A 20356-nucleotide genomic window follows, 5' to 3' on the forward strand; every position below is an offset into this window, starting at 1 on the left:
TATACAGCAAGAGAAGGAGTTGTTCAATGTATGCGTTCTTTATCAACAATGTTTTTCAAAATGACCTAGGCAATATTTCTTAGTATATATTTGATATCTGTTTTCATAGGCAGTCTGATATCAAAGAAAAAAACATAAAATTTCTTGCTTTCCCACTAATTATCTCATTGCTAAATCCCATCAACTAGGAAGCTGGCATTACACAAGATTAGGAAAATATGGAGGCTTCCAACTCAGTGAGTTGATGTCATTTTAATAAGGTGTGCTTCGACAGTACTGGGATAGAGAAAAGGTTAAGGAACTTAGTGTCATTCATATCTCCCTGAAGACAGTCCTGGAGGATCCAGTCACCATGCTGGGTTCTCATCCTTCTACCTTGCTGACTCCCATTTCTTTATCAAAGACTCAAGGATTTAACTAATTTAGAGTGATACTAGATCAATTATTTCTATTCTTTAGCACCTTTATCAGCCTCCACTTTGGGTACTTTTTGGGAATATTTAGAAGTTTGTTCAATGATTGAAGTAAGTATTACAAATGATATTTTTCTTTCTTTTTAACACCTCATCAGTCATTCTTGCTACAATGTTTTTTCTCTATTTCTTCTTTGTTTCTTCAATGCCACTAAATCTCTGCTTCCTTTATCCTGATTTACTTAGAACTGAATATCATACATCATCAGGAAAAAAAATAAAAGTCATGTTTGTTAAATTCAGGACATGGCTCTGACGATTAGTCAAAAATGACAGGATGTTTTGACTCTGATGCTATTTTCAACCTTCCTATGCAAAATGAATTTTCTTAGTCCAGCAGAAAAATCCCAGCCCAGGAGACATATTTACTTGCTCATACAGGTGAAAATATAACCAATAGACAAGGAGTTGCCTGTGCATGTGGACTGTGTCTTCATCTTTGTAACCTCAGTCACTCATATGGTGCTTGGAACACAGACACTCTGTGTGTATTGGATGATAACTCTCATTGTTTGTATGAGAACCCTCAGAATTTCGGCTTTAGATCTGGGATGGGGCCATGTTCCCAGGTGATGTTAATGCTAATAGTCCCAGGAGAATGACTTTCCTGTATTAATCAGGTTTCATTTTTGCAAAGATTAGCCCTTCATTGTAAACTCAGTCTTTTCCATGTATCACAAACTGCATAGCATGCATTTTACAAATGGCCACATTATTTATCCTTTGGGTGGCAGAATGGCTGTTTTATCCTCCAGAAATACAAAAAGAATAATGAGAAGATCAGCACTCTTTCTATTTGCTTGGTGATACAAAAGCACTTTCAGAGAGATGAGAGTTCCATTTTAATATCTTGGAATTTTAATTTAAAATAGTTAAAGCCTATAGAAAGCTAGATTGAACTATGGAGATCTTAGTGAGGTGGCAGACAAGATGGTAAGGAACAATAGCTAAAGAACCGTCAAAGGTACTCTATATCAGTGAAAGTAGAAGGAAAACAATGTGCCTTATAAACTGTCATTGGTAATGGATTAGTAGCAATTCAGTAGAATGAGAAAACAGGCAGGTTATTAATGGAGAGCTAAAGTTAACTTTCTCACCACAAAGAAAAATCACAAAGACATTAATCTAAATAATTTTATGCTAAGTTTTAATGAAAATTGTTTTCTTTTTATTTAAAAAATTTTCCCTGTATTTCAATTAAGATTAGCTGGACCTTGATATTTTGACCAATTTATCTTTTAATGTTGTATTTTAGAGTATGGTTTAGTTGGTTAAAAAATTGCCTTTATAGAAGGCAACCTTTTCTTGGAAAAGAAAAAAAAAAAATTGCCTTTAGGACATGAGAATTGACCTAATAGTTGCAAGCTTGTTTGGAGCTAAGGTTATTAACTTTTATTATTAGACTTTGTAGGTATGACCAACTATCTTCTTTTATGGTTTTTGTTGATTAATTTCCTCAACAAGAAACCCCTGAATACATCATAGCACATAACCAGGGTATTTCCTTTTGAATTAAGATATGAATGGTTACAGTTGTGCAGATGTGAAGACGTATTTAATGATGTGATGATTTTCATGTTACAAAGTATGTTATCATCCCTTATTAATCAGTAGATATCACACTAGTTATTAATTGGCACATTTATTTTTGAACTCTCATGGCAACAGTACTGAAACATTTTACATCTTAAGTGTTCAAGGAAAACATAACTTTCTCCTAACCTATGTTAGGAACTCTCTGTGGCCTGGTCCCTAACAGGCCACTGACTGGTACCAGTCTGTGGCCCCATGGGTTGGGGACCATAGCATTAGGGGACAGTTCTGGGCCCCATCATATTTAATTGGTCTGGGATTGGGCCTAGGCATTGATATATTTAAGAACTCCCCAGGTGAATCTAATGGGCAGTGAGGTGTGAGAACTTCTAATATATCCTTTTCAGAATCGAGTCTTATATTCTCCCTGTGTTACCCTATAGTAGATTCCTAAAGATTCTCCTATGGTAAGCTGGGAAGAAACTGTGTATCTAATTATTATATATAACTATATATAATTATGTAATATAATTCACAATGAAGTAGGATGAAAGTAGGAAAGCTTTCCTCCCCTGAGACATATCTAACTGACATCTCTACTAAGAATCTAGTAGGGATCTCAAACTCTACATGTCTAAAATGGAATTCTTGATTCATTGCCTAAAATCCTGTTACTCCTCCATTCAACCTTTCCTATTTTGGTGAGTAACACTTGTGTCTGTTGTTACTTAGACTAAATCCTTTGTGACATTCAGTTCCTCTACCCTTCCCCATCATTTCCATTGAAACTATCAACAAGTACCATATGCTTCATCTCCAAAATATAGCCTAATGGCCTCTATGTTGTTTCTTTTCCACGTAGAGGTCTCTGATATGGTTTCCCTACCTCTGTTCTTATTCCCCACAAGATGGCCAGTGTGAGCTTTTAAAAATGCTTATCAAAATTTGTCTCTCTACTCTTTAAATTCAGTTGCTTCTCCCTGCATATAAAATAAAATTATACCTCCTTAAGATGGCTCTTTCTCTCCCAACCCTATCAACCTCTGACCCATTTCCTTGTTTTTTCCTTTTTAAAATCTTTTAATCAATCACTCAGACATAAGATTATCATGTTTACCAGTTTATTGTGTGAGTTTCCACTCCCTGCAGAATGTAAACTTCATGAATGTAGAGATCTTGTTTGTTCAGTTCACTGCTATATTCTTAGTGCCCAAAACAGTGTTTATAGTGAATACTGAGTATATATTTGTTGGCTGAATGAATAAAATTATTATATGAGTAGAAATGAAATAACATCTGTATGCTTTTATCAATCTTTACAAGGAAATCAGTAACTTAAAGCTAGGTTAAAGCTGTTTAGCTCTTATAACTTTTTTTCCTAAGAGTGTGAGTGGGTTAGGGCCTAATTTGATCAAGGTAGAAGTTTTCATTATAGTTCCTCCTGCTTTTTATGGGCAACATAAAATTCAGAAATGGTGATAAAATAAGTAATTTGAAACTCATATGGATAATCATTTTTCTATAGAAGTTTTATCAGCATTACAGTTCAAGTATTAAATAGCTTTTTAAAAAGTTTGTGCTTTTTTTTTTTTTTTTATCGTAGATAGGTAGATGGCTGGAATTCCTTTACTCACATCCATCCCCAAAGGCAAACCTGAATCTATTTTTAGCATGATAAGAGGGGGCCACCCAGAGCATAACTACCTCAGGTGGAAAGTGTTCTGGAGCAGGAGGTGGAGTGTACCCAGTGTGGATTATTTAAACCTTTCCCCACAAGGCTCCACCTTTGGAAATGAGAGCATTTAGAATATTAACATTCCTTCTCCTTGTTTGGGGAAAGAAGAGTTTAGGATTGGTGAAGATAACCTGTTAAGTACTTGTTAGAGACCAGCATACTCCAAAGATGATATTATTTAGATATCTTGCTCATTTTTAATGCGGTAGAGTACTAGCTGTTTTCTTCTTTATTTAGAATTACTTTTATCCTGGCCATTCACTGTAGTTCTTGAAATCATGATTGGAATATCTGGAAGATACACAGGAATGATTCATGGGATAACATTATTTCTCTTTCATTCATTTAGCCATGACACACTGAGGTTGTCTTAAGGTAGCAGATTGTTGTCATCGTCTAGCAAAAGCAAATTTTCATTGTTATAAAATGCTAATTAGATTTATAGTGGATTCCCCTCAGACCCCTTCCAAAGAGAATATACTTCCTAAAGGACAAAAAGAATGCTGGGATTAGATGGTTAGTTACTCCAATACTTTGTTCCATAGTATGAGATCTTAATATGGTGTTATATGAAGACCCTAAAATAAGATTTTTTTTCAAGGCCTGTTTTTCATTGAGACAGCTGATGAATAATCTCACATTCTGTATTCCATTGAAGTAACAGCAATCACTATAAAAATCCAAGTACCACTACTTCTAGAAACTTGCTTAATACAAGAAAGAAATGCAAAATTCTAACTCATTGCTCTTTTTTTCTTTCCTGCTCTTTAGGTATTCTAATCTGATTTTGAATTTATTTTCCTTGATGGTTGATGCAAACATTCCAGATATCGCTCTTGAACCAGATAAAACTGTGAAAAAGGTAATTTTTATACATCCTCAAATATCACAGTCTACTTTGCATATATAAAAGATATTAGGATTTTAACAATCCATTTTCCCTTGTCCCAGCCCCTAGTAACCAAAATTAAGAGAGATCTTTTGTATAGTTTTTTCACAGTCGAAATCTGGAGAGACAGCTTACTACTTCAACCATTGCTCTATGTTCTGAAAAGTTTAGCTCTTCCTTACATACGTCAAATGGGATACTTGATTCCTGGCACTCCCAGGCAAAGCATGCTAAGAATATGATGCCTTATAGGAGAAAACAACTATTCTTTATTCTTTCCATCCATACTGTTTGTTGCAGGGGTTTCTTACAATGTCAGAAGAGACCTGCTTTTTAACTTACTCTACAAAGAGAAGAACAAAGGAAAGCCATCATGTAGATGAACAGTTATTCAGAGATTTCTTACCTTGAGTTCTAGCAAGACATGGGAGGAAGGGCAGTGTATTTGAAGGTTGTTATCTGAATTAATTTTTTATTCTCTTATTGGGTGGGTATATGTAAAGTATTTACCCGAAGGTTACATAAGATGGTCTTAAATATCACTGTGATTATTAATATTGAACTTCAAAGAAAGATAGTGTAGTTTTTTTTAACTTGTGAAAGTATAAGATCACTGCAAGGCAGAAGCAGTCTCAGGGATGGGGTTGCTCTGGTGGTTGAAAATACTAATTAGCATCAAAAAGCTCTAAGTTCTAATATAACTGACTCTGAACGTTATTAGATACCTCTGTGAATTGAACATGAATGATACTAATCTCTTTTTTTCTAATTTTATACATCTTTGGCAAGCAACGAGAGAAATTTTAATGTAAATATTGTATTACTTAACCATTTAAGAAAATTATGCTCTTATCAGGATTCCATTTATTCTTTATTGAGCCAGCACTGTTTCAATGAAAGTTTTTTCCCTCACTAAAAATAGACTAACTTATCACACTCAGTTTTAGAATGTCTTTTTTTTTTGGTCACTTTATTTTTTATGGACTAATGTTCATCCATCACGAAATATAATTGATGAAAATTTTCTTAATTATAAGCAATAGCTGTACCAGATTTTTAATATTGTTGCTTTTTTCTTTTTTCTTTTTCTCTCTCTCTCTCTCTCTTTTTTTTTTTTTTGCATCTACTGTGGTCAAGGTCTGTTGTGCTCTTTATTTTAAACCCATTTATCTTATGTCTGTCATATATTCACTTTACCCTAACTTTACTCACGTTTAGAAATCATTGTCATTTATGAAAGTTCTGTAACAGTGTTTGTCAAACTGAGATAATTTCTTCTGTCGGCTAAGCTATGTTGTTCTTATTAGATCTTTTGTTCCATCTCTTTCTATTTTAGGAAATCATAATAATTGCCTTTTGTTACCAGCTATCTTTATAGCACTATCTTTTAAAACGAAGCAATTCATTTTATGGGTGAAAAAAAAACATGTTTACTAGTTAGCTTTCTTATAGACTAGTACTGCCTACCTGTTTGCTCTAGTTTCAATTAAGTGAACCTTTAAAAAGCATTCACCATATTTTTTCCCCAAAGGGTATAGCATAAAAGGTTTCTTTGCTTTCTGGTGTTATATAAAGAATCAGTAGATTTTTATACTTGGATGAAATAATGATTGTTGACATTACTTCCCAGCATTACTAATTGGAAAATTTTTGCCTTGGCCTCATGAATTAAAGCCAGTTAGAAAAACAGAGTAATGCATTTGAGACTGAAGTCTTTAAAAAAATACAGATTATTCAAATTATATGAGTGGTCATAACAAAGCACAATGATGGTTTTCTGTCTCCATACCTTATATTACTATGTAACACTTTTAATTTTTTGGAAACTGATAACTTATATACGGAATACATGACATTTTTGTTAATCAGATTTGTTTATTTGTTGGAAAACATGATTGCTAAAAAATGTGAGATAGGATTGACAGGGTTCAGGACATACTACCCTAAAATATGACATCTTGGCATTTGAGAAAATAGCACAGAAGCAGGAAGGTCTCTCTGACCATTGGCCACTGTTCTCCCCTGAGGATGCCATAAAAGAATTCTCTGAGCTTCCTCTAAAGTAGGTTATAAGACCCTCATTCAAGAGAAGTCCTGAACTATGCCCAAAGGAGGGGAATCTCAGACAGAGATGCCAAGAAGAATTTGAACAGACAGGCCTTGCTAAGTTCCCCTGCAGTTTGTTCCCATTATATCATACCCCCTTCTGTCTAATGATGTTTCTCTACAACTACGCACTTCTTTATCAGACTTAGCATAAAATAAACAGTTTTCCCTATTCTTTGGGTCTTCATATTTTGAAGACTCCCGTATTACATAAAACTTATATTAAATAAATTTGTATGCTTTTCTTTTGTTAATCTGTTTTTTGTTATAGGAGTTGTAGCCATGAACCTTGTGATGGATGAGAAATCTTTTCTGCCTTACAAGTTCAAAATTTTAAACACATAATCATCAATCACAAACATTGATTGCCTTGCTTGGTAGTAATAGGTAGGTTAGGGTGCTACTCATTGCTTGGTGCTATGAAAAGGTGACTCAAAAACTGAGCTGGTAGAATAGCCAGAAAATTGGGAAAGAAATTCTGGAAAGGGGAAGGTCGCAGAGAAAGTGAGCTCTCACCTTTGCCAGCCTACATATAAAATTTTCCCAAATCCTAACTGAAGGTGAAACTACAGAGAATTCCTGGTCCCAGCAGAGGGGGAAGCAGCAGCCAACTGAGCAGAGTTTTCAGCTGTTGTCCATCACAGGGAGGACATATTTTGGATTTGATTTTAGCCAAGTTAACTGCCTGCTAGAATGAATCTTCACAGGAACACAACAGAATTCAGAGCCTCTATAACATATCATTCAGAATGCCTATTATCTAATTTTAAAAATCACTAGATAAGTGAAGAAACTGAAAAACGTGATACAAAGTCAATGAAATAAAAGAGCATTCGATGAAAACACACCCAGAGGTGGCCTAGAAATCACAACCAACAGAAAAGGACTTTAAAGTAGCAATTACAAATGTTCATGGGCTTAAGGGAAAATAAATACATAATGACTGAACAGATGGGGATATCAACAGAGAAATAAAAACTAGGAAGAAAAGAGAACAAAATGAAAATTCTAGAGCTAAAAGTATAGTAGCTAACATGTAATATTAATCGGATAAGCTTAACAGCACAGATATGGCATTAGAAGGACTCAGTGAGTTTTAAAGGTAAATCAATAGAAATTATATAATTTGAACAGAGTGTGCTTGAAGAAAATGTAGCAAGATGAGATTATATTAATACTCTCTTCTACTTTCACAGTCTGTATAAGAACAGAAACATTGTCAGTCACTGGCAAGGTAAACTAGATCTTCTGAAATATTTCCTCTCCTGTACCCCTGCAAAGTCCTACTTTAATGGATCTATAATTGCAAAGATAAGAGATTTATTTATTTGTTTATTTTGAAACAGGGCCTTACTTTGTTGCCTGGTGCCCAGGCTAGAATGCAGTGGCATCATTATATAATAGCTCACTGCAGTCACCAAGGCTGGGGCTCAAATGGTCCCCCTGCCTCATGAGTAGCTGTAGGCTAATTTTTTTATTTCTTGTAGAGACATGGTCTTACTATGTTGCTCAGGCTGGTCTCTAACTCCTGGCTGGGAGTGTTGCCCCTGCCTCAGCCTCCTAAGGGCTAGGATTGCAGGCGTGAGCCACCATGCCCAGCTGAGAATTTATTTTTTAGTTCATATTTAAAGTTATAATTGATTTTCAATAGCATCAAATTCTAGAAAAAATTCTGTGTTTTCAGAATCTAAGAACCTAGGGGACAATAACCGTCTAGTATAAGTCAGTAAATATGACACTAAATAACTATATGCAGTTAACCCTCTTTGTTGTCAAAGAGAACCTTTTCATATTTGGTAAATAACATTTTTGTTTTACTCCAAATACATATCTTCTATTTGTAATTCAGGCATTTACACAAGTATGCAAGCTTTGATAAGTTGGGCTAGTTTTATTTTGATTCTTCTGCTCTATAGTTTTTTTACGTTCTTAAAAATAGTTCCACAATTGTCAAAGTCGAAGTTAAGAAAAACAAAGGATTAAACTCAAGAAACATGTTTGCCATTTTCTGGGATCAAGAAAGAAGAGAGCCAGTTCATTAAAGATATACCCTTAGATGTCCCTCCACCAAGCTGTTTTTCACTTTTTACATCCACTTCTCTTTTGCCTTCCTTATTGTGAGGCTGCAGAACTATCAGATCACCTGGTGTATCTCCATTTCAGTGAAGAGACGAGCACTGAGCTGGGGCTATGGATTGTTGTGCTGTCTGTTCTTTATTATTCCTGCCTTTCTAGTAGGTAAATCCTATGCTTAAAAGGAAATACTAAATGTAGACCATGTTTCATCCACTTGGAAATTTCATTTTCTCCTAGCCTGCCTTTTAGAAGTATATAAGAGAAGGGAATGATGTGTGATGGTTATGTGTGGTGGCATGGGATTGTCTGGAAGTATATGCCTCTGATAAATTAAGGGTCCCTGAGTTGTCTTCATAAATTTTCTGTGCCTCAGTTTCTGCATCTTATAGATGGAGGTATTATCTGCCTCAGGATCATCTAGGAGTCAAATGAAATGTTTCATGGATAATGCTTTGCACAGTGTTTTGTACGAAGTTGTTCAGTAACATTGACTTTTGTTTTTTAGGGTACCATTTTGTCAATATGTATACATATAGATATACACACTAATTTTTCTAGTATTTAATTGGTATTGAAAATCAACTGTAACTTTAAATATGAACTAAAAGAAAAAGTCCCTTATCTTTGGAAACTATAGACCCATTGAAATAGTCCTTTCCAGGCATACAAGAAAATTCTATAGGAATGGAGACATTTTAGAAGATCTAATTTAGTTTATTTTGCCAGTGATTGACATAGTTCCTTTTCTCATAGAGGTAGTGAAAGTGGGGGAGAATATCAATGTAATCTCACCTTGCTACCTCCATTTCAAAGGAGTAGCAGGTATAAACTGAAGCAGATTATTAATATGTCATAATTTAAATCATTTTGTACTAGATTTGAAATTTTTATAAAAGGCATACCTTTGAGTTGAAAGAATAGTTTTTCTCTATTTTTAAATTTCTGGGCCCTAATAGAATCAAATTTTCTACTTTGTTGATTTTTTCTTAAAAACTGTTCACAACCAACAACAGATTGATATAAAGAGCATATAACAAAAACTGCAAACTTACACACTCAAAAGAATGGCATTCAGAACTGCTCTTATAAGTTACTAGTCACTTATTTGGCATAGAAATAGTTCATGCTGTATTGTAATGTCTTTATCAGTTTGATTCTGTCTCTTCAAAATATGCCCCTGTTTTTCTTCATTACAAAGACTGTAAACAGACTGTTATCTTGTAGGTTCAGGATAAATTCCGTCTAGACCTGTCAGATGAGGAGGCGGTGCATTACATGCAGAGTCTGATTGATGAAAGTGTCCATGCTCTGTTTGCTGCAGTGGTAGAACAGATTCACAAGTTTGCCCAGGTAAGTTCTCTGAGGACAATACATTTTTCTCACCTTCTCCATGTACTACCCCAGAATCCTCAGAGAGCCACACTTTTCTCCTGCCAGTTGACATCTTTCCTGGTTTTTGTCAAGCCTTTTTGACATCTCGTTAACCAGTTGAAGTAAATCATGTTCCTTGTATTATTAACTCTAAAACATCTGCTTTTCATAGATAGTAAAGACTAAATTGTAGAGCATTAACATAGGTATTTTTGTATTTAGTAAACAGTGGTGATTATAAATTCTTGAGAATGATTTTGGGTCTAGCGAGTCCTTCCGCAAGTGAAACTTGGAACTTGTTGGGTTTTGGTAAATGGAGAAGTGCTAGGAGAGGGTTTTGAAGCTACGAAAAGCACTCCATTCTACACACTAAAAGGTCTATCCATACACTTAGTATTAGCAGTATCTATAAATACGTAAGGGAATATCTTTTCATGCCAGCCTATGATGGTAAGCCTTACATGTAAAACCTGTTTTAATTATGAATGTCATAATCAGGACGATTATGAAAATGGTTAGCAAACAGTGAAATTTAAGCTGCTTTCTTCTCCCACATCCTAATGTTCTCTCCTTGTGAACTCCTTCCTGACTTTACACATTCAATTCAAATGATTTTTCTAAGTGTCTGCTTTGACTTCTCCCTCACCCAGTATCCAGTATGTCACCGAGCCTTGTCAGTTTCTTTAACCATTTTACTCCAGTTTTCTTTTTACTTTATGATACCTTGGATAAATAAAACTCTCCATTATTCTTCTCTCTGTTTAAATATTTTTGTGAGCATTCTTATTACTCTAAATATTCCAATCAGATATATTCTTATAAAATAATGCCTTGCCTGCTTTTTTAAAAATTTACATGTGTATGGTGTTTCCCCATTGCCTAACAGTGAAGTCCAATCTCTGGCAACTCGAGGCCTTTCAGAATGTTGTGTTCTAAGCTACTTTCCCAGCCGTTCCCTAATACTCTCTTTCTCTGAATATTTTGTTCTCTTTCATCTTAACGACTGCTTTGCTGTTATCATTTGTTTAGGCCATAATATCCATCTTCTTAACAATGCATCTTATGTAAATTTCTACATGCCAAAATTCAATCTATCCTCCAAGGGCTATTCTTATTTTATTTTTATTTTAGAATAGTACGGCTGTACAAAGGTTTTGGTTACATGAACTGCTTTTTGTCCAAGAGTTATTCTTAATGCCACTTTGATTCATCTTTCTCTGAATTTTGATAGTACTTTATACCTTTAATATGAATTGCAGTTACAATTTGCATTGTATTATAGATATTTGGATTGCCTTGTAACTCCCGAAATGCAGACTTCCTGAAGGCTGGGCTTTGTCTATCAGTCACCTAGTAACTATACAATGCTTTTAAAAAAAAAAAATCTAATCGATGTAAAGGAATTTCTACCTCTAAATGTTAGCATATACTCTTTTTGGCTCAAAGAAAAGTTTCTTTTCCTTAAACACCAATCTTGATCATATTTTTATTATAAGGGCTGCCTCAGGTTCTGCTTCATGGGCCATTAATTCTACCCAGTCATTTATCGAGGTTAACAGTGACTCAAATTATAGGTAGGTGAATTGTCAAAGTCAACCAACTAACTAATGGTAGATCTGGCTGTACATATAGCATAGCAGAATATTTTAGAGTTATAGGGGGAAAAGGCCCAGATATGGGTATAATTGCTTACTTAATATCATATTACTAACAAGAGGCAGAACTAACACTTGAACCCTATCGGAAGTTCTCGACACCCCTGATATAACTGGGTCTCTAGGCAGTGTGCGTTGCAAGAGATGGGAGAGACAAAGATGGACAAAAAAAGTAAGGTGAAAGGGTGTGGGGAAGTCAGGGGACCACCAGCATTCCCGTGAGCCAGGTAGTACTGACTGAAGCCTAGCACCCCCTTTTGTTCTCTTTTTCATGCTATAGATTACAATGATTTCACATGAAAAGCTTGTGGGTTACAATGTGTAATAGTTTCAAGTCTCCCCTAAAAGTCACAAGATGCCTTAGCTAATTACTCTTTTATCTATAGAAGCGGGAACACATAGCTTGTTACTAAGCACAACCATGCCTTGAGGTATGTATAGATAGTATCTCTGAACTCAGCAGCTGTGGCCCATTCAATGGAGGAACAAAGAGATTAGTACTTCTTACTGGGAGGTTAGCTTCCCATTAGCTGAGGCATTCTACTGAGAAAGGGGAGGGAAGGAACTTAACCTGGTGTTTTAAGAATTGGAGCCTGACGTCTCTTCTCCTGAGCTGACATTTTGCAGTCTTCCTCTACAGCTGTGGATGGCTTTCTTTCATGTCAAGCCACTCCGTGGCTTTTTAGGCATGGGGCTCTTCAGGCTTTAAGGTGGGAGTCTGCTTTGCTGTACTCCCAGATCCTTGGAATGTCCCGCAACTAGGCAGTTAACTTCTGCCCTTACCTCCAGGCCTGCTTGGGCAGCATTCCTTCACCTCCTCTCCTCCCATGGCCTCAGCAATGGGGTCCCTAAGCCCCGGTGCTCTTATTCCCATCAGAACCTAAATCTTTTGACTCCCATATCCAGTAGTTTTGAAACCAGTGTCTTGCTTATCACTGTACTGTGTTATGTGTCAGTGAAACTTGTCCTGGCCACAGCCCACACAGTCCTGTTATCTTCTGTCTCTCTATATGTACACCTTATTTTTCCTTTTTTAAGCTCAACTAGTTATAACGTGTTTGAGGTCAGAAACTTTTAACCTCTGTGTCTTTGCATTTCTATAGCAGGGGATTTACCCATCACAGTTGGTCATTTAATTTTATCTTGCTCTATCCCTATCTACAAGTATACAAATTTCTCTCCTTCATGGGTTTTCCTTATATTTGTGGATTCTTGTTTTTCTCCTTTACTTTCCTGGGCAATTACAATATATTAATATAATGGAGCTAAAACCCCAGACTTGCAATTAATGCTTCTACGTGACACCTCATTTCAGTTATCCCTAGCTACATAAGCAACCCCAAAATTACTAGCTTTAAAAAAATTGATTTATTATTTCTTAAGATACTTAAATCAGGATTTTAGCCTAGCTACAAGGTTCTTTTGTTTCCTATTATGTTAGCTGGGTTTACTCATTCAGCTATATTCAGCTGGTGGCTGGGTTTTCTAGAAGGTCCAACAAAGCTTCACTCACAGGTCTGGCAGTTCAGTGCTCCTTTGCATGGACTGTCTCTCTCCACATCTTCTCTCACCATTTAGGACTATAGCCTGAACTGCTGCTCTACAGCATGGTGACTGATTTCCCCAAGACTATGTGAAAGCAGAAGCGGCAGCCATCTTAAAATAAGTCCCAAGGACAGCCCAGATTCCCAGGGAGAAGAAATAGATGATACCTCTTGATGGGAGGAGAGGCTTGCATATGTAAAGAGGAGAGGAATTAAGTGTGGCATGTTTTAAGACTTAACTGACACCTATTATGCTCCAGCTTAAATTTTGAGTCTTCAAGTTCTGTAAAGCGAACTAGTGGCACACTTCATTTTAGTAGTCTAGTTTTGAAATTCTGTTGTTAATTTGCATGAGATGCCCATTTTGCTAGCTGGATCTAAGAAAAGAAGGATTATTTTTTCTTAATTCTCTGTATTAAAGATGGAAGACAGAAAGAGCCTAAAAGGTGGGGAACCTGCGGCCTTCTGATTCAAGATTGTTCTTTATTAAGCACCAAAGGAGGCAAGAAAAGCTTCATCTTTCTCTGCTGCTCCACTTTTAATAAAAGAATTTGTTCTGTAAAACTTGGATTCAGTCAAAAGGCCACACTTAAGGACCTAGGAGGTCATATGTGGCACTAAGGCTACAGGTTTCCCACCCCACATTGGTTTACCAAAGGGCCTTAGTTTCCACATCCATAAAATCATTGATATCGAGGTAAAAACTAACATCCATTTTTTACATAAATCTAATAATGTCAGGGATACAGAAATGTTAATTGCTTTTCATATATAAAATTAAATTGACTACCACAACGTTTAGTGCATGAAATCTGCCTCCCCTTTCTTCCCCGCCCTAGGGATAAATTGTAGAAATTGTTGAGAACTCTTTTGAGTTATTGGCCTGTACCTTTTCTTCTATTCAGTGAGAAAATATGAATATGGATGATGTAATGAATTGGTAATAGAGATGGGCATACTCTTAAATTAGACATTCGAGAGATTATTTCATAAGCATTAACTAACAGATGATTATAATTCTTGGAAAGAAACATTAAGTCTGTTTCTTAGGTTCTTATTTTCCAGTTCTTCAGTGAAATAGTAGATAAAGAAATCCTGGATAGCTAATTAACATTATTTTGGCCTCTGGTGTTATAAACGCTTTTGAACTAGGATAGTTTCTTGATAACAAGATTGTGTACAAAGTGAAGGTTATAGCAACATAAAAATAAGAGTTAAGGGCAAATATCTAGATGATTCCAGTAACATAAGGATTATTATCATCTTAGACTGGTAAAAAGTGGGAATTTAATGTAGTATGAATATCTATGTAGATGAACTTTTTAAAATCCATATCTCCCCTCTCCATTTTATAGTGATAAACACAGTGTCTGAAATAACAGTAGCTTCACTATTTATTTGAACTTTATATTTCATATAGTGCTTCCCTTTTTTTAATATATAATCCTTACCATAACCATGTAAGTGTGTTTTAGTGTTATCCCCATTTTATAGATAAGAAGTCCGAACCACACAAAAAGTTGTTTCGTAGCTTATCAAATTCAGGTCTTCTTTACCAAAATCCCAAATTCTTTGTCCTAAGAGATGAACTTGAAAATTTTCATGCTGTTTTTTAGGTTTCCTTAAATATGTCATCTGTACTCATGGTGCAACTGAAGCAATATCAAAATAAGAGTAACCTAAGGATGTTTAATTATGTTGGAACTTGCTCAGGCATTGAAATGTACTAGAATACTGAATAAGGTCTTAGCTTCATATAAGTCTTTTCAAATTACAAAATTATAGGAGCGTAGCTGTTTCTTATTTATGGAGAAGTTTGTTTTTTTCTTTAAGACTCACATTTCTATGTATATGATTTAAGTATTGATATTAATAAATCACATGGGAACTCAGATGCTAATGACCAACATCTATTTTTTTGTCACTCATAACATTTATTATAATGACACAGTATTACTAATTGATTTATGGTAATTTTAGTGCATTCCCATTAATCATTATGGATTGTAGGGCCAAGTTTTAAAAAAATGGGAGTAGACTGATATACACTAACAAAAATTATAGTTATTTCAGCATGAAAGAACTTAAATTCAAAAAGAGGATTAAAAATTGCTAGATACAACTATTATGTTAAGATGCTAAAAAGGCTTGTTTTCTTTCATCATGCAATTTCTTAGAAAGGGTAGACATTAAACACGGCAATATTTGTTGCGTAGCAACATCCCCCCATTAGTGGTGCAAATTTTCCACTGAAAAACACATTTATTTGGATCATTGTCTTTGAAATTGCATCATTGTAACTCTTCTCTCTGCTGAAATGATCTTTAAAGGGCTTTCTAGTGTTTTCTACACGGCAAAGTAGAGATCACATAGTTTGGGGCGTGTACAGCTGTACAACTAGGCCTTTCAGTGATAGTCTCACACTGCAGTCCATTTCCTCTCTGTCTGCCTCCCTCTTTATTTATTGATAGTAAAAGTCTAGAGAAAGGAGTGTGATTCCCCTTAGTCTTAATACATATTAAATCTCATTAATTGAACTTTGGCAGATTGACTAGAGCTAGAGATATATTTTTTGCAGACTATTAAAAAGTAAGACTAGACTGGGCTCAGAACATTTACCTAAGTTCCATCTCAAGGTACTAGGAACAAATCACTGCCATTCATTTAGCAAGAATCCTTACTTAGCACCTGTAGTGTTCAAGGAGAGAAATCATAGATCCAGGCAGAAGGGCATGTGACTCTGTAGCCACATATTTTTAAATTAAAGACCACGTGCCTTTAGCCTAAGGGAATTAACTATATATAGTTGGTAGGGATTTCAAAACAAAACAAAAATAATGAAAGGAGGAAAATGATGTGATTATTCTGCCTGAATTCCCCCTAAAGAGCATATGTCCTCTGAGAAATGTGAGAGTGGCTCCTTCAAAAGTGTTTCAGATATTAAGAGCCTCTCTTAGTTAACCTTACTATACTGAGATACTATATGGCACCTTGTAGTATATAAGTATGTATACTATATATATATAAGTATATATATAGTATACTGAGATACTATACTATATGGCACCTTACTATACTGAGAGTGATCCTAGAATTGAAGGTTCTCATTTTTTGTGTGCATGTGGGTGTGAGTATGTGGGTGTGTGTACATGTGTGAGTATATGTGGGTGTGTGTGTGTCATGGCCTCTAAATGCAAACCGTCTGCCCCATGTTCTGCTTACCTAAAGAAATTGGATGGGGGTTTTTGGTGGTTTTTGGTTTTTGGTTTTTTGTATCAGTGCTGAGGGGAAAGCTTCCTGTTTTGGACTTTTTGAGAGATGCTTTTGTCAAATGTATTGCTTTCTAAAGGGCTTTTCTTGGGTAATTTTGTTTATATTCCTCTTTTACCTTATGTGCTGACTTCAGCACCTAAACCAGTGTAGGGTCGTTCCACTATAACTACTGTACTCTCTCATCTTCTTTGAGAAGGCAACCTTCTAGGTCAGTGAGTGACTCCCTTGGAGTTGAGAAGACTCCCTTGGAGTTGAGAATTGGGAAACTAAGACCATTTAAGTGTGTTTCTCCTTTTATTTTTCTAGGTAGAGTCCAGACATTGTCTGTGTCCAGAGTATGTAGAAACATAGTTGTTTTAGGGCTATGTGCATATTCCCAGCACCTTTGACAGTCAAGAAGTCAGTACTTGTGCTGGTATAAACTCTTCCATTTCCTTTTAGTTATTTGAAAGTTGCTATTTCATGGGTCAGTGGAATTTTGTTTTGTTGTGTTTTTTGGATTTGTTTTCAAGCCTTTATAATAATAGTAAAATGTAACAATAGTAGATCTTTAGATGTACTTATAGACCCTAGTCAATATAGTCTTAAATTTTTGTTTGGTGAACTTCATTTCATGTTTGGTCTTGCATGGCGCATTAGCAAAGCTAGCTCTGTTTAAGAGCCATACATCAGCTAATACCCATTGTGGAAAAGGAAAATTACCACACACTAGATTTTTTGTTTACTTTTTTCTTTAAATGGCCTTAATAGTAAAAATGTTGATTAAACCCCCAGTTCACAAATTTTTTATTTCCTGCTGCAAATATTAAGTTGACATTTAGTTTTTAGCTGCAGCATAGATACGTAAGTATGTAGATGCAAAATAGAACTAAATTATTGTAGATATAAAGCATTACTAGTACTTATATGTTAAATCTAAGTACAGATCTGTGTTTGTTTTCTTTTAATTACTATAACATTCATACTTTCTACTTGTTTTTTCTTTTAGTCACCCATTTTTGCCTCCTCTTTATTTTTTTGAAACTTCCCTATTTATGTAAATTGGCTGTAAAACTGAATTCCTCTTTGCAAATTGAACCTCTTTTCCCTTTCATGATCCGTCTCTGAAGTCAGATTGGAGAACATGGAATGCTCTGTAGTTTTAAATCTTGTTTTACTAAAGTACTTTACTCATACTTCCCATAGAGTTTTCCCATATGGTTGAAAGCCACTTAGCCTTGAGTACTCTAATAGTTATGTACAAAGCCAAAGAGTTAATGTTGCTCAGTATGGCTGAGTCACGCAGAATCTCCCTTTATATTTAGTTCCCCTTATTTTGCCACTTTAAACAGTGTGACGCTTTGTATGATAACCAAAATTTGTTTGGAACATTAGGTTTCATCCTACTTTATAGATGCAAAATGAAGACTAAAAAGAAAAGAATAGCATATCATTTCTGGATTCCTATTATATGGATCTCATTTTACCCTTAAAAATGAAGAATAGCAGTGTACAATATTTCATTGAACAAAACAAAAATTATTGAATTCTGTGGCCAAACAGAAATTAGTCTTCTCTAAAACCAAATTTTTTTTAATTTAGTAAATAATTTTCTAAAAATTTAGAACATTCTTCTATGAGTAGCTTAAATATCATAACACCATAATTTTTAAGTACATTATACAAAATTATTTCTTTGGATTATTTATTTATTTGGATTATTCTGGGAAGAATAACAACAATGAAACAACAATGATAACAGACTATTGAACATTTAGATGTACCAGAAATTAAGTAAAGTGCTTTCTCTGCATCACCTCATTTAATTGTCTGTGAATAGGTATATTTTTCAGATCAGAAAACTAAGGGTAACATGTGGCAAATGCCAGATTCAAACCCAAATCCTGGGTTGTAGAAATAGACAGTACTTAATAAATAATTTTTTGTGTACTTCTAAGCTTTACTTTATTAGACATGAATAGCCTTTGTTGTGAATAGTGAGTTTTAAAAAATTTGTTTGTAAATTTAGGAAATGATCTTTTAACTTTATTTCCTTAATCTTTTATCTAACATTAAAAGAAAAATGAAATCAGCTGTGTAAATAGCCAAGTGTGTATGATATATTAATATAAAGGAGTCACTGCAAACAGTTAATACAAGATAAACAGGATAAATATGGGATAACATTTATTTTGCACATTGACCAATACTAGTCTTGAATTTCATTGACCCACCTGTGCTCTCTTGTTGCACTGCAGTTAGAATTGCTGCACAAATACCCATTAAAACCCATGATTTTTAAAAAAGCTGCATGACAAATGTTTTGAGGTCTTAAGATTAGTTAATTATCATAATAGCAGCAGTCAGCAGAGAATGCCACATAATAATTGGGTTATCCTGAGCTTAAAGTCAGCAAACATCTCCTCCCCCAAATATTTTCTCATATAAACTGATTTTTCAACCAAGCCTCAGGCACTCTGTACGTTGTGGTTAATTGCAGTCCTCTTGATGTCATTTAGCAAAGTAATTCATTCACTTTTTAATAGAAGTCTTTTTGAAACTACAGACTCTATTAATAGTTTATCTTTATTTGTGAACAGTGAAGTAAATTATTTTCTGTTTATTTATTTGTTTTTACTTTTTGTAGTACTGGAGAAAATGAAATTGGGATTAGTCCATCAAGATCCTTGGCTCAATAACAAAACTACTTTAGAAGCAACCTGTGTATAATGAAGACTTCAGAGTAACCAGCAAGGAAGGGAAAACTTAATTTTCAAGATACCATATTTTCTAAATGTTACATGGTGCCTCAATTCCATTTCTTTAGATGTTATTGCTTAAATATGATCTTAAAAACTTTGTTTTGTAATATTGTATATATTTATTTTCAAATGTATTCATTGTTAATAAGCTACAACATAAGAAGCTTTTTTCCAGGATTATGTACATATCATGAGAGTTCTAGAGGAATTGTATGTATGTAGAAATACTAAAACATTTTAGACTTTGGGTTTAAAATGTTATTTTTTTCCTCTCTTATTTTCCTTTCAGGACAGCAGTTACATGAATTTGGATTAATTGTCTCAGTTTGGATTTTTTTGTTGTTGTTTCTCCTTCCCTGCTTCCTTCCCTCTGTCTCTTCCAAGCCACCACCCCCACTTTTGTTTGTTATTTGTTTTTGCCTAATTTATACATTTAAGGTTTTACTTAAAGTTTTACTTAAACATTTACTTAAAGTTTTACCTGGTCTGGCTCATTCTTTTACAATTTAAGAATTGTTCATATTTCGAAAAAAGTCACTTTTCTCTTACATTGTTTTAATGAAGACAACAGTTCACAGTTCTCTTAGATTATAAGTATGTAAAGTAGAATATGAAAATGTAGCTATCTGGTATGAACAAAAGTTCTCTGAAAAGGAATTTGGAGGACAGAGACTTTATTCCAGTGAACAGTTTGCAAACCAGGTAGACGCAGCGTTTGGTGTGAAATGAAGGTGCCTTCCAGAGACCAGAAGGAGGTTCGGCTTTTACAGAGAAAATTCCCACCCAGGTTCCCAATCAGGTTCGTATATGCAAATGAAGGTGTCAGACTTGCTTAGTTCTGACTGGTCAACACATCTGAGTTTTGATTGCTTGATGCAGGCCACGACCTATTGGTTAGTTCAGAAGACGAAAAGTCCCAAAGTTAAGCAGAGGTATGGGTTTTCCAGGAACCCAGAATAA

General features: G+C 34.8%; 1 protein-coding gene across 2 annotated transcripts in view; it reads left to right on the plus strand.

Annotated features, from left to right (window-relative positions):
• The window catches only part of PIK3C3 (phosphatidylinositol 3-kinase catalytic subunit type 3), a 106030-nt gene extending 86157 nt beyond the window's left edge, over positions 1–19873 (plus strand). For both annotated transcript variants that reach the window (XM_045527268.1, XM_045527269.1), the window contains 3 exons: positions 4513–4603; positions 10037–10162; positions 19282–19873. In XM_045527268.1, the coding sequence (XP_045383224.1) occupies positions 4513–4603; positions 10037–10162; positions 19282–19296 (232 nt within the window). In that variant the 3' untranslated portion in view covers positions 19297–19873. The remainder of the gene's footprint in view (positions 1–4512; positions 4604–10036; positions 10163–19281) is intronic.
• Positions 19874–20356: the final 483 nt, after the last annotated feature.

The sequence above is a fragment of the Lemur catta genome, chromosome 16 (genome assembly GCF_020740605.2).
Source record: "Lemur catta isolate mLemCat1 chromosome 16, mLemCat1.pri, whole genome shotgun sequence".
Lineage (NCBI taxonomy): Eukaryota > Metazoa > Chordata > Mammalia > Primates > Lemuridae > Lemur > Lemur catta.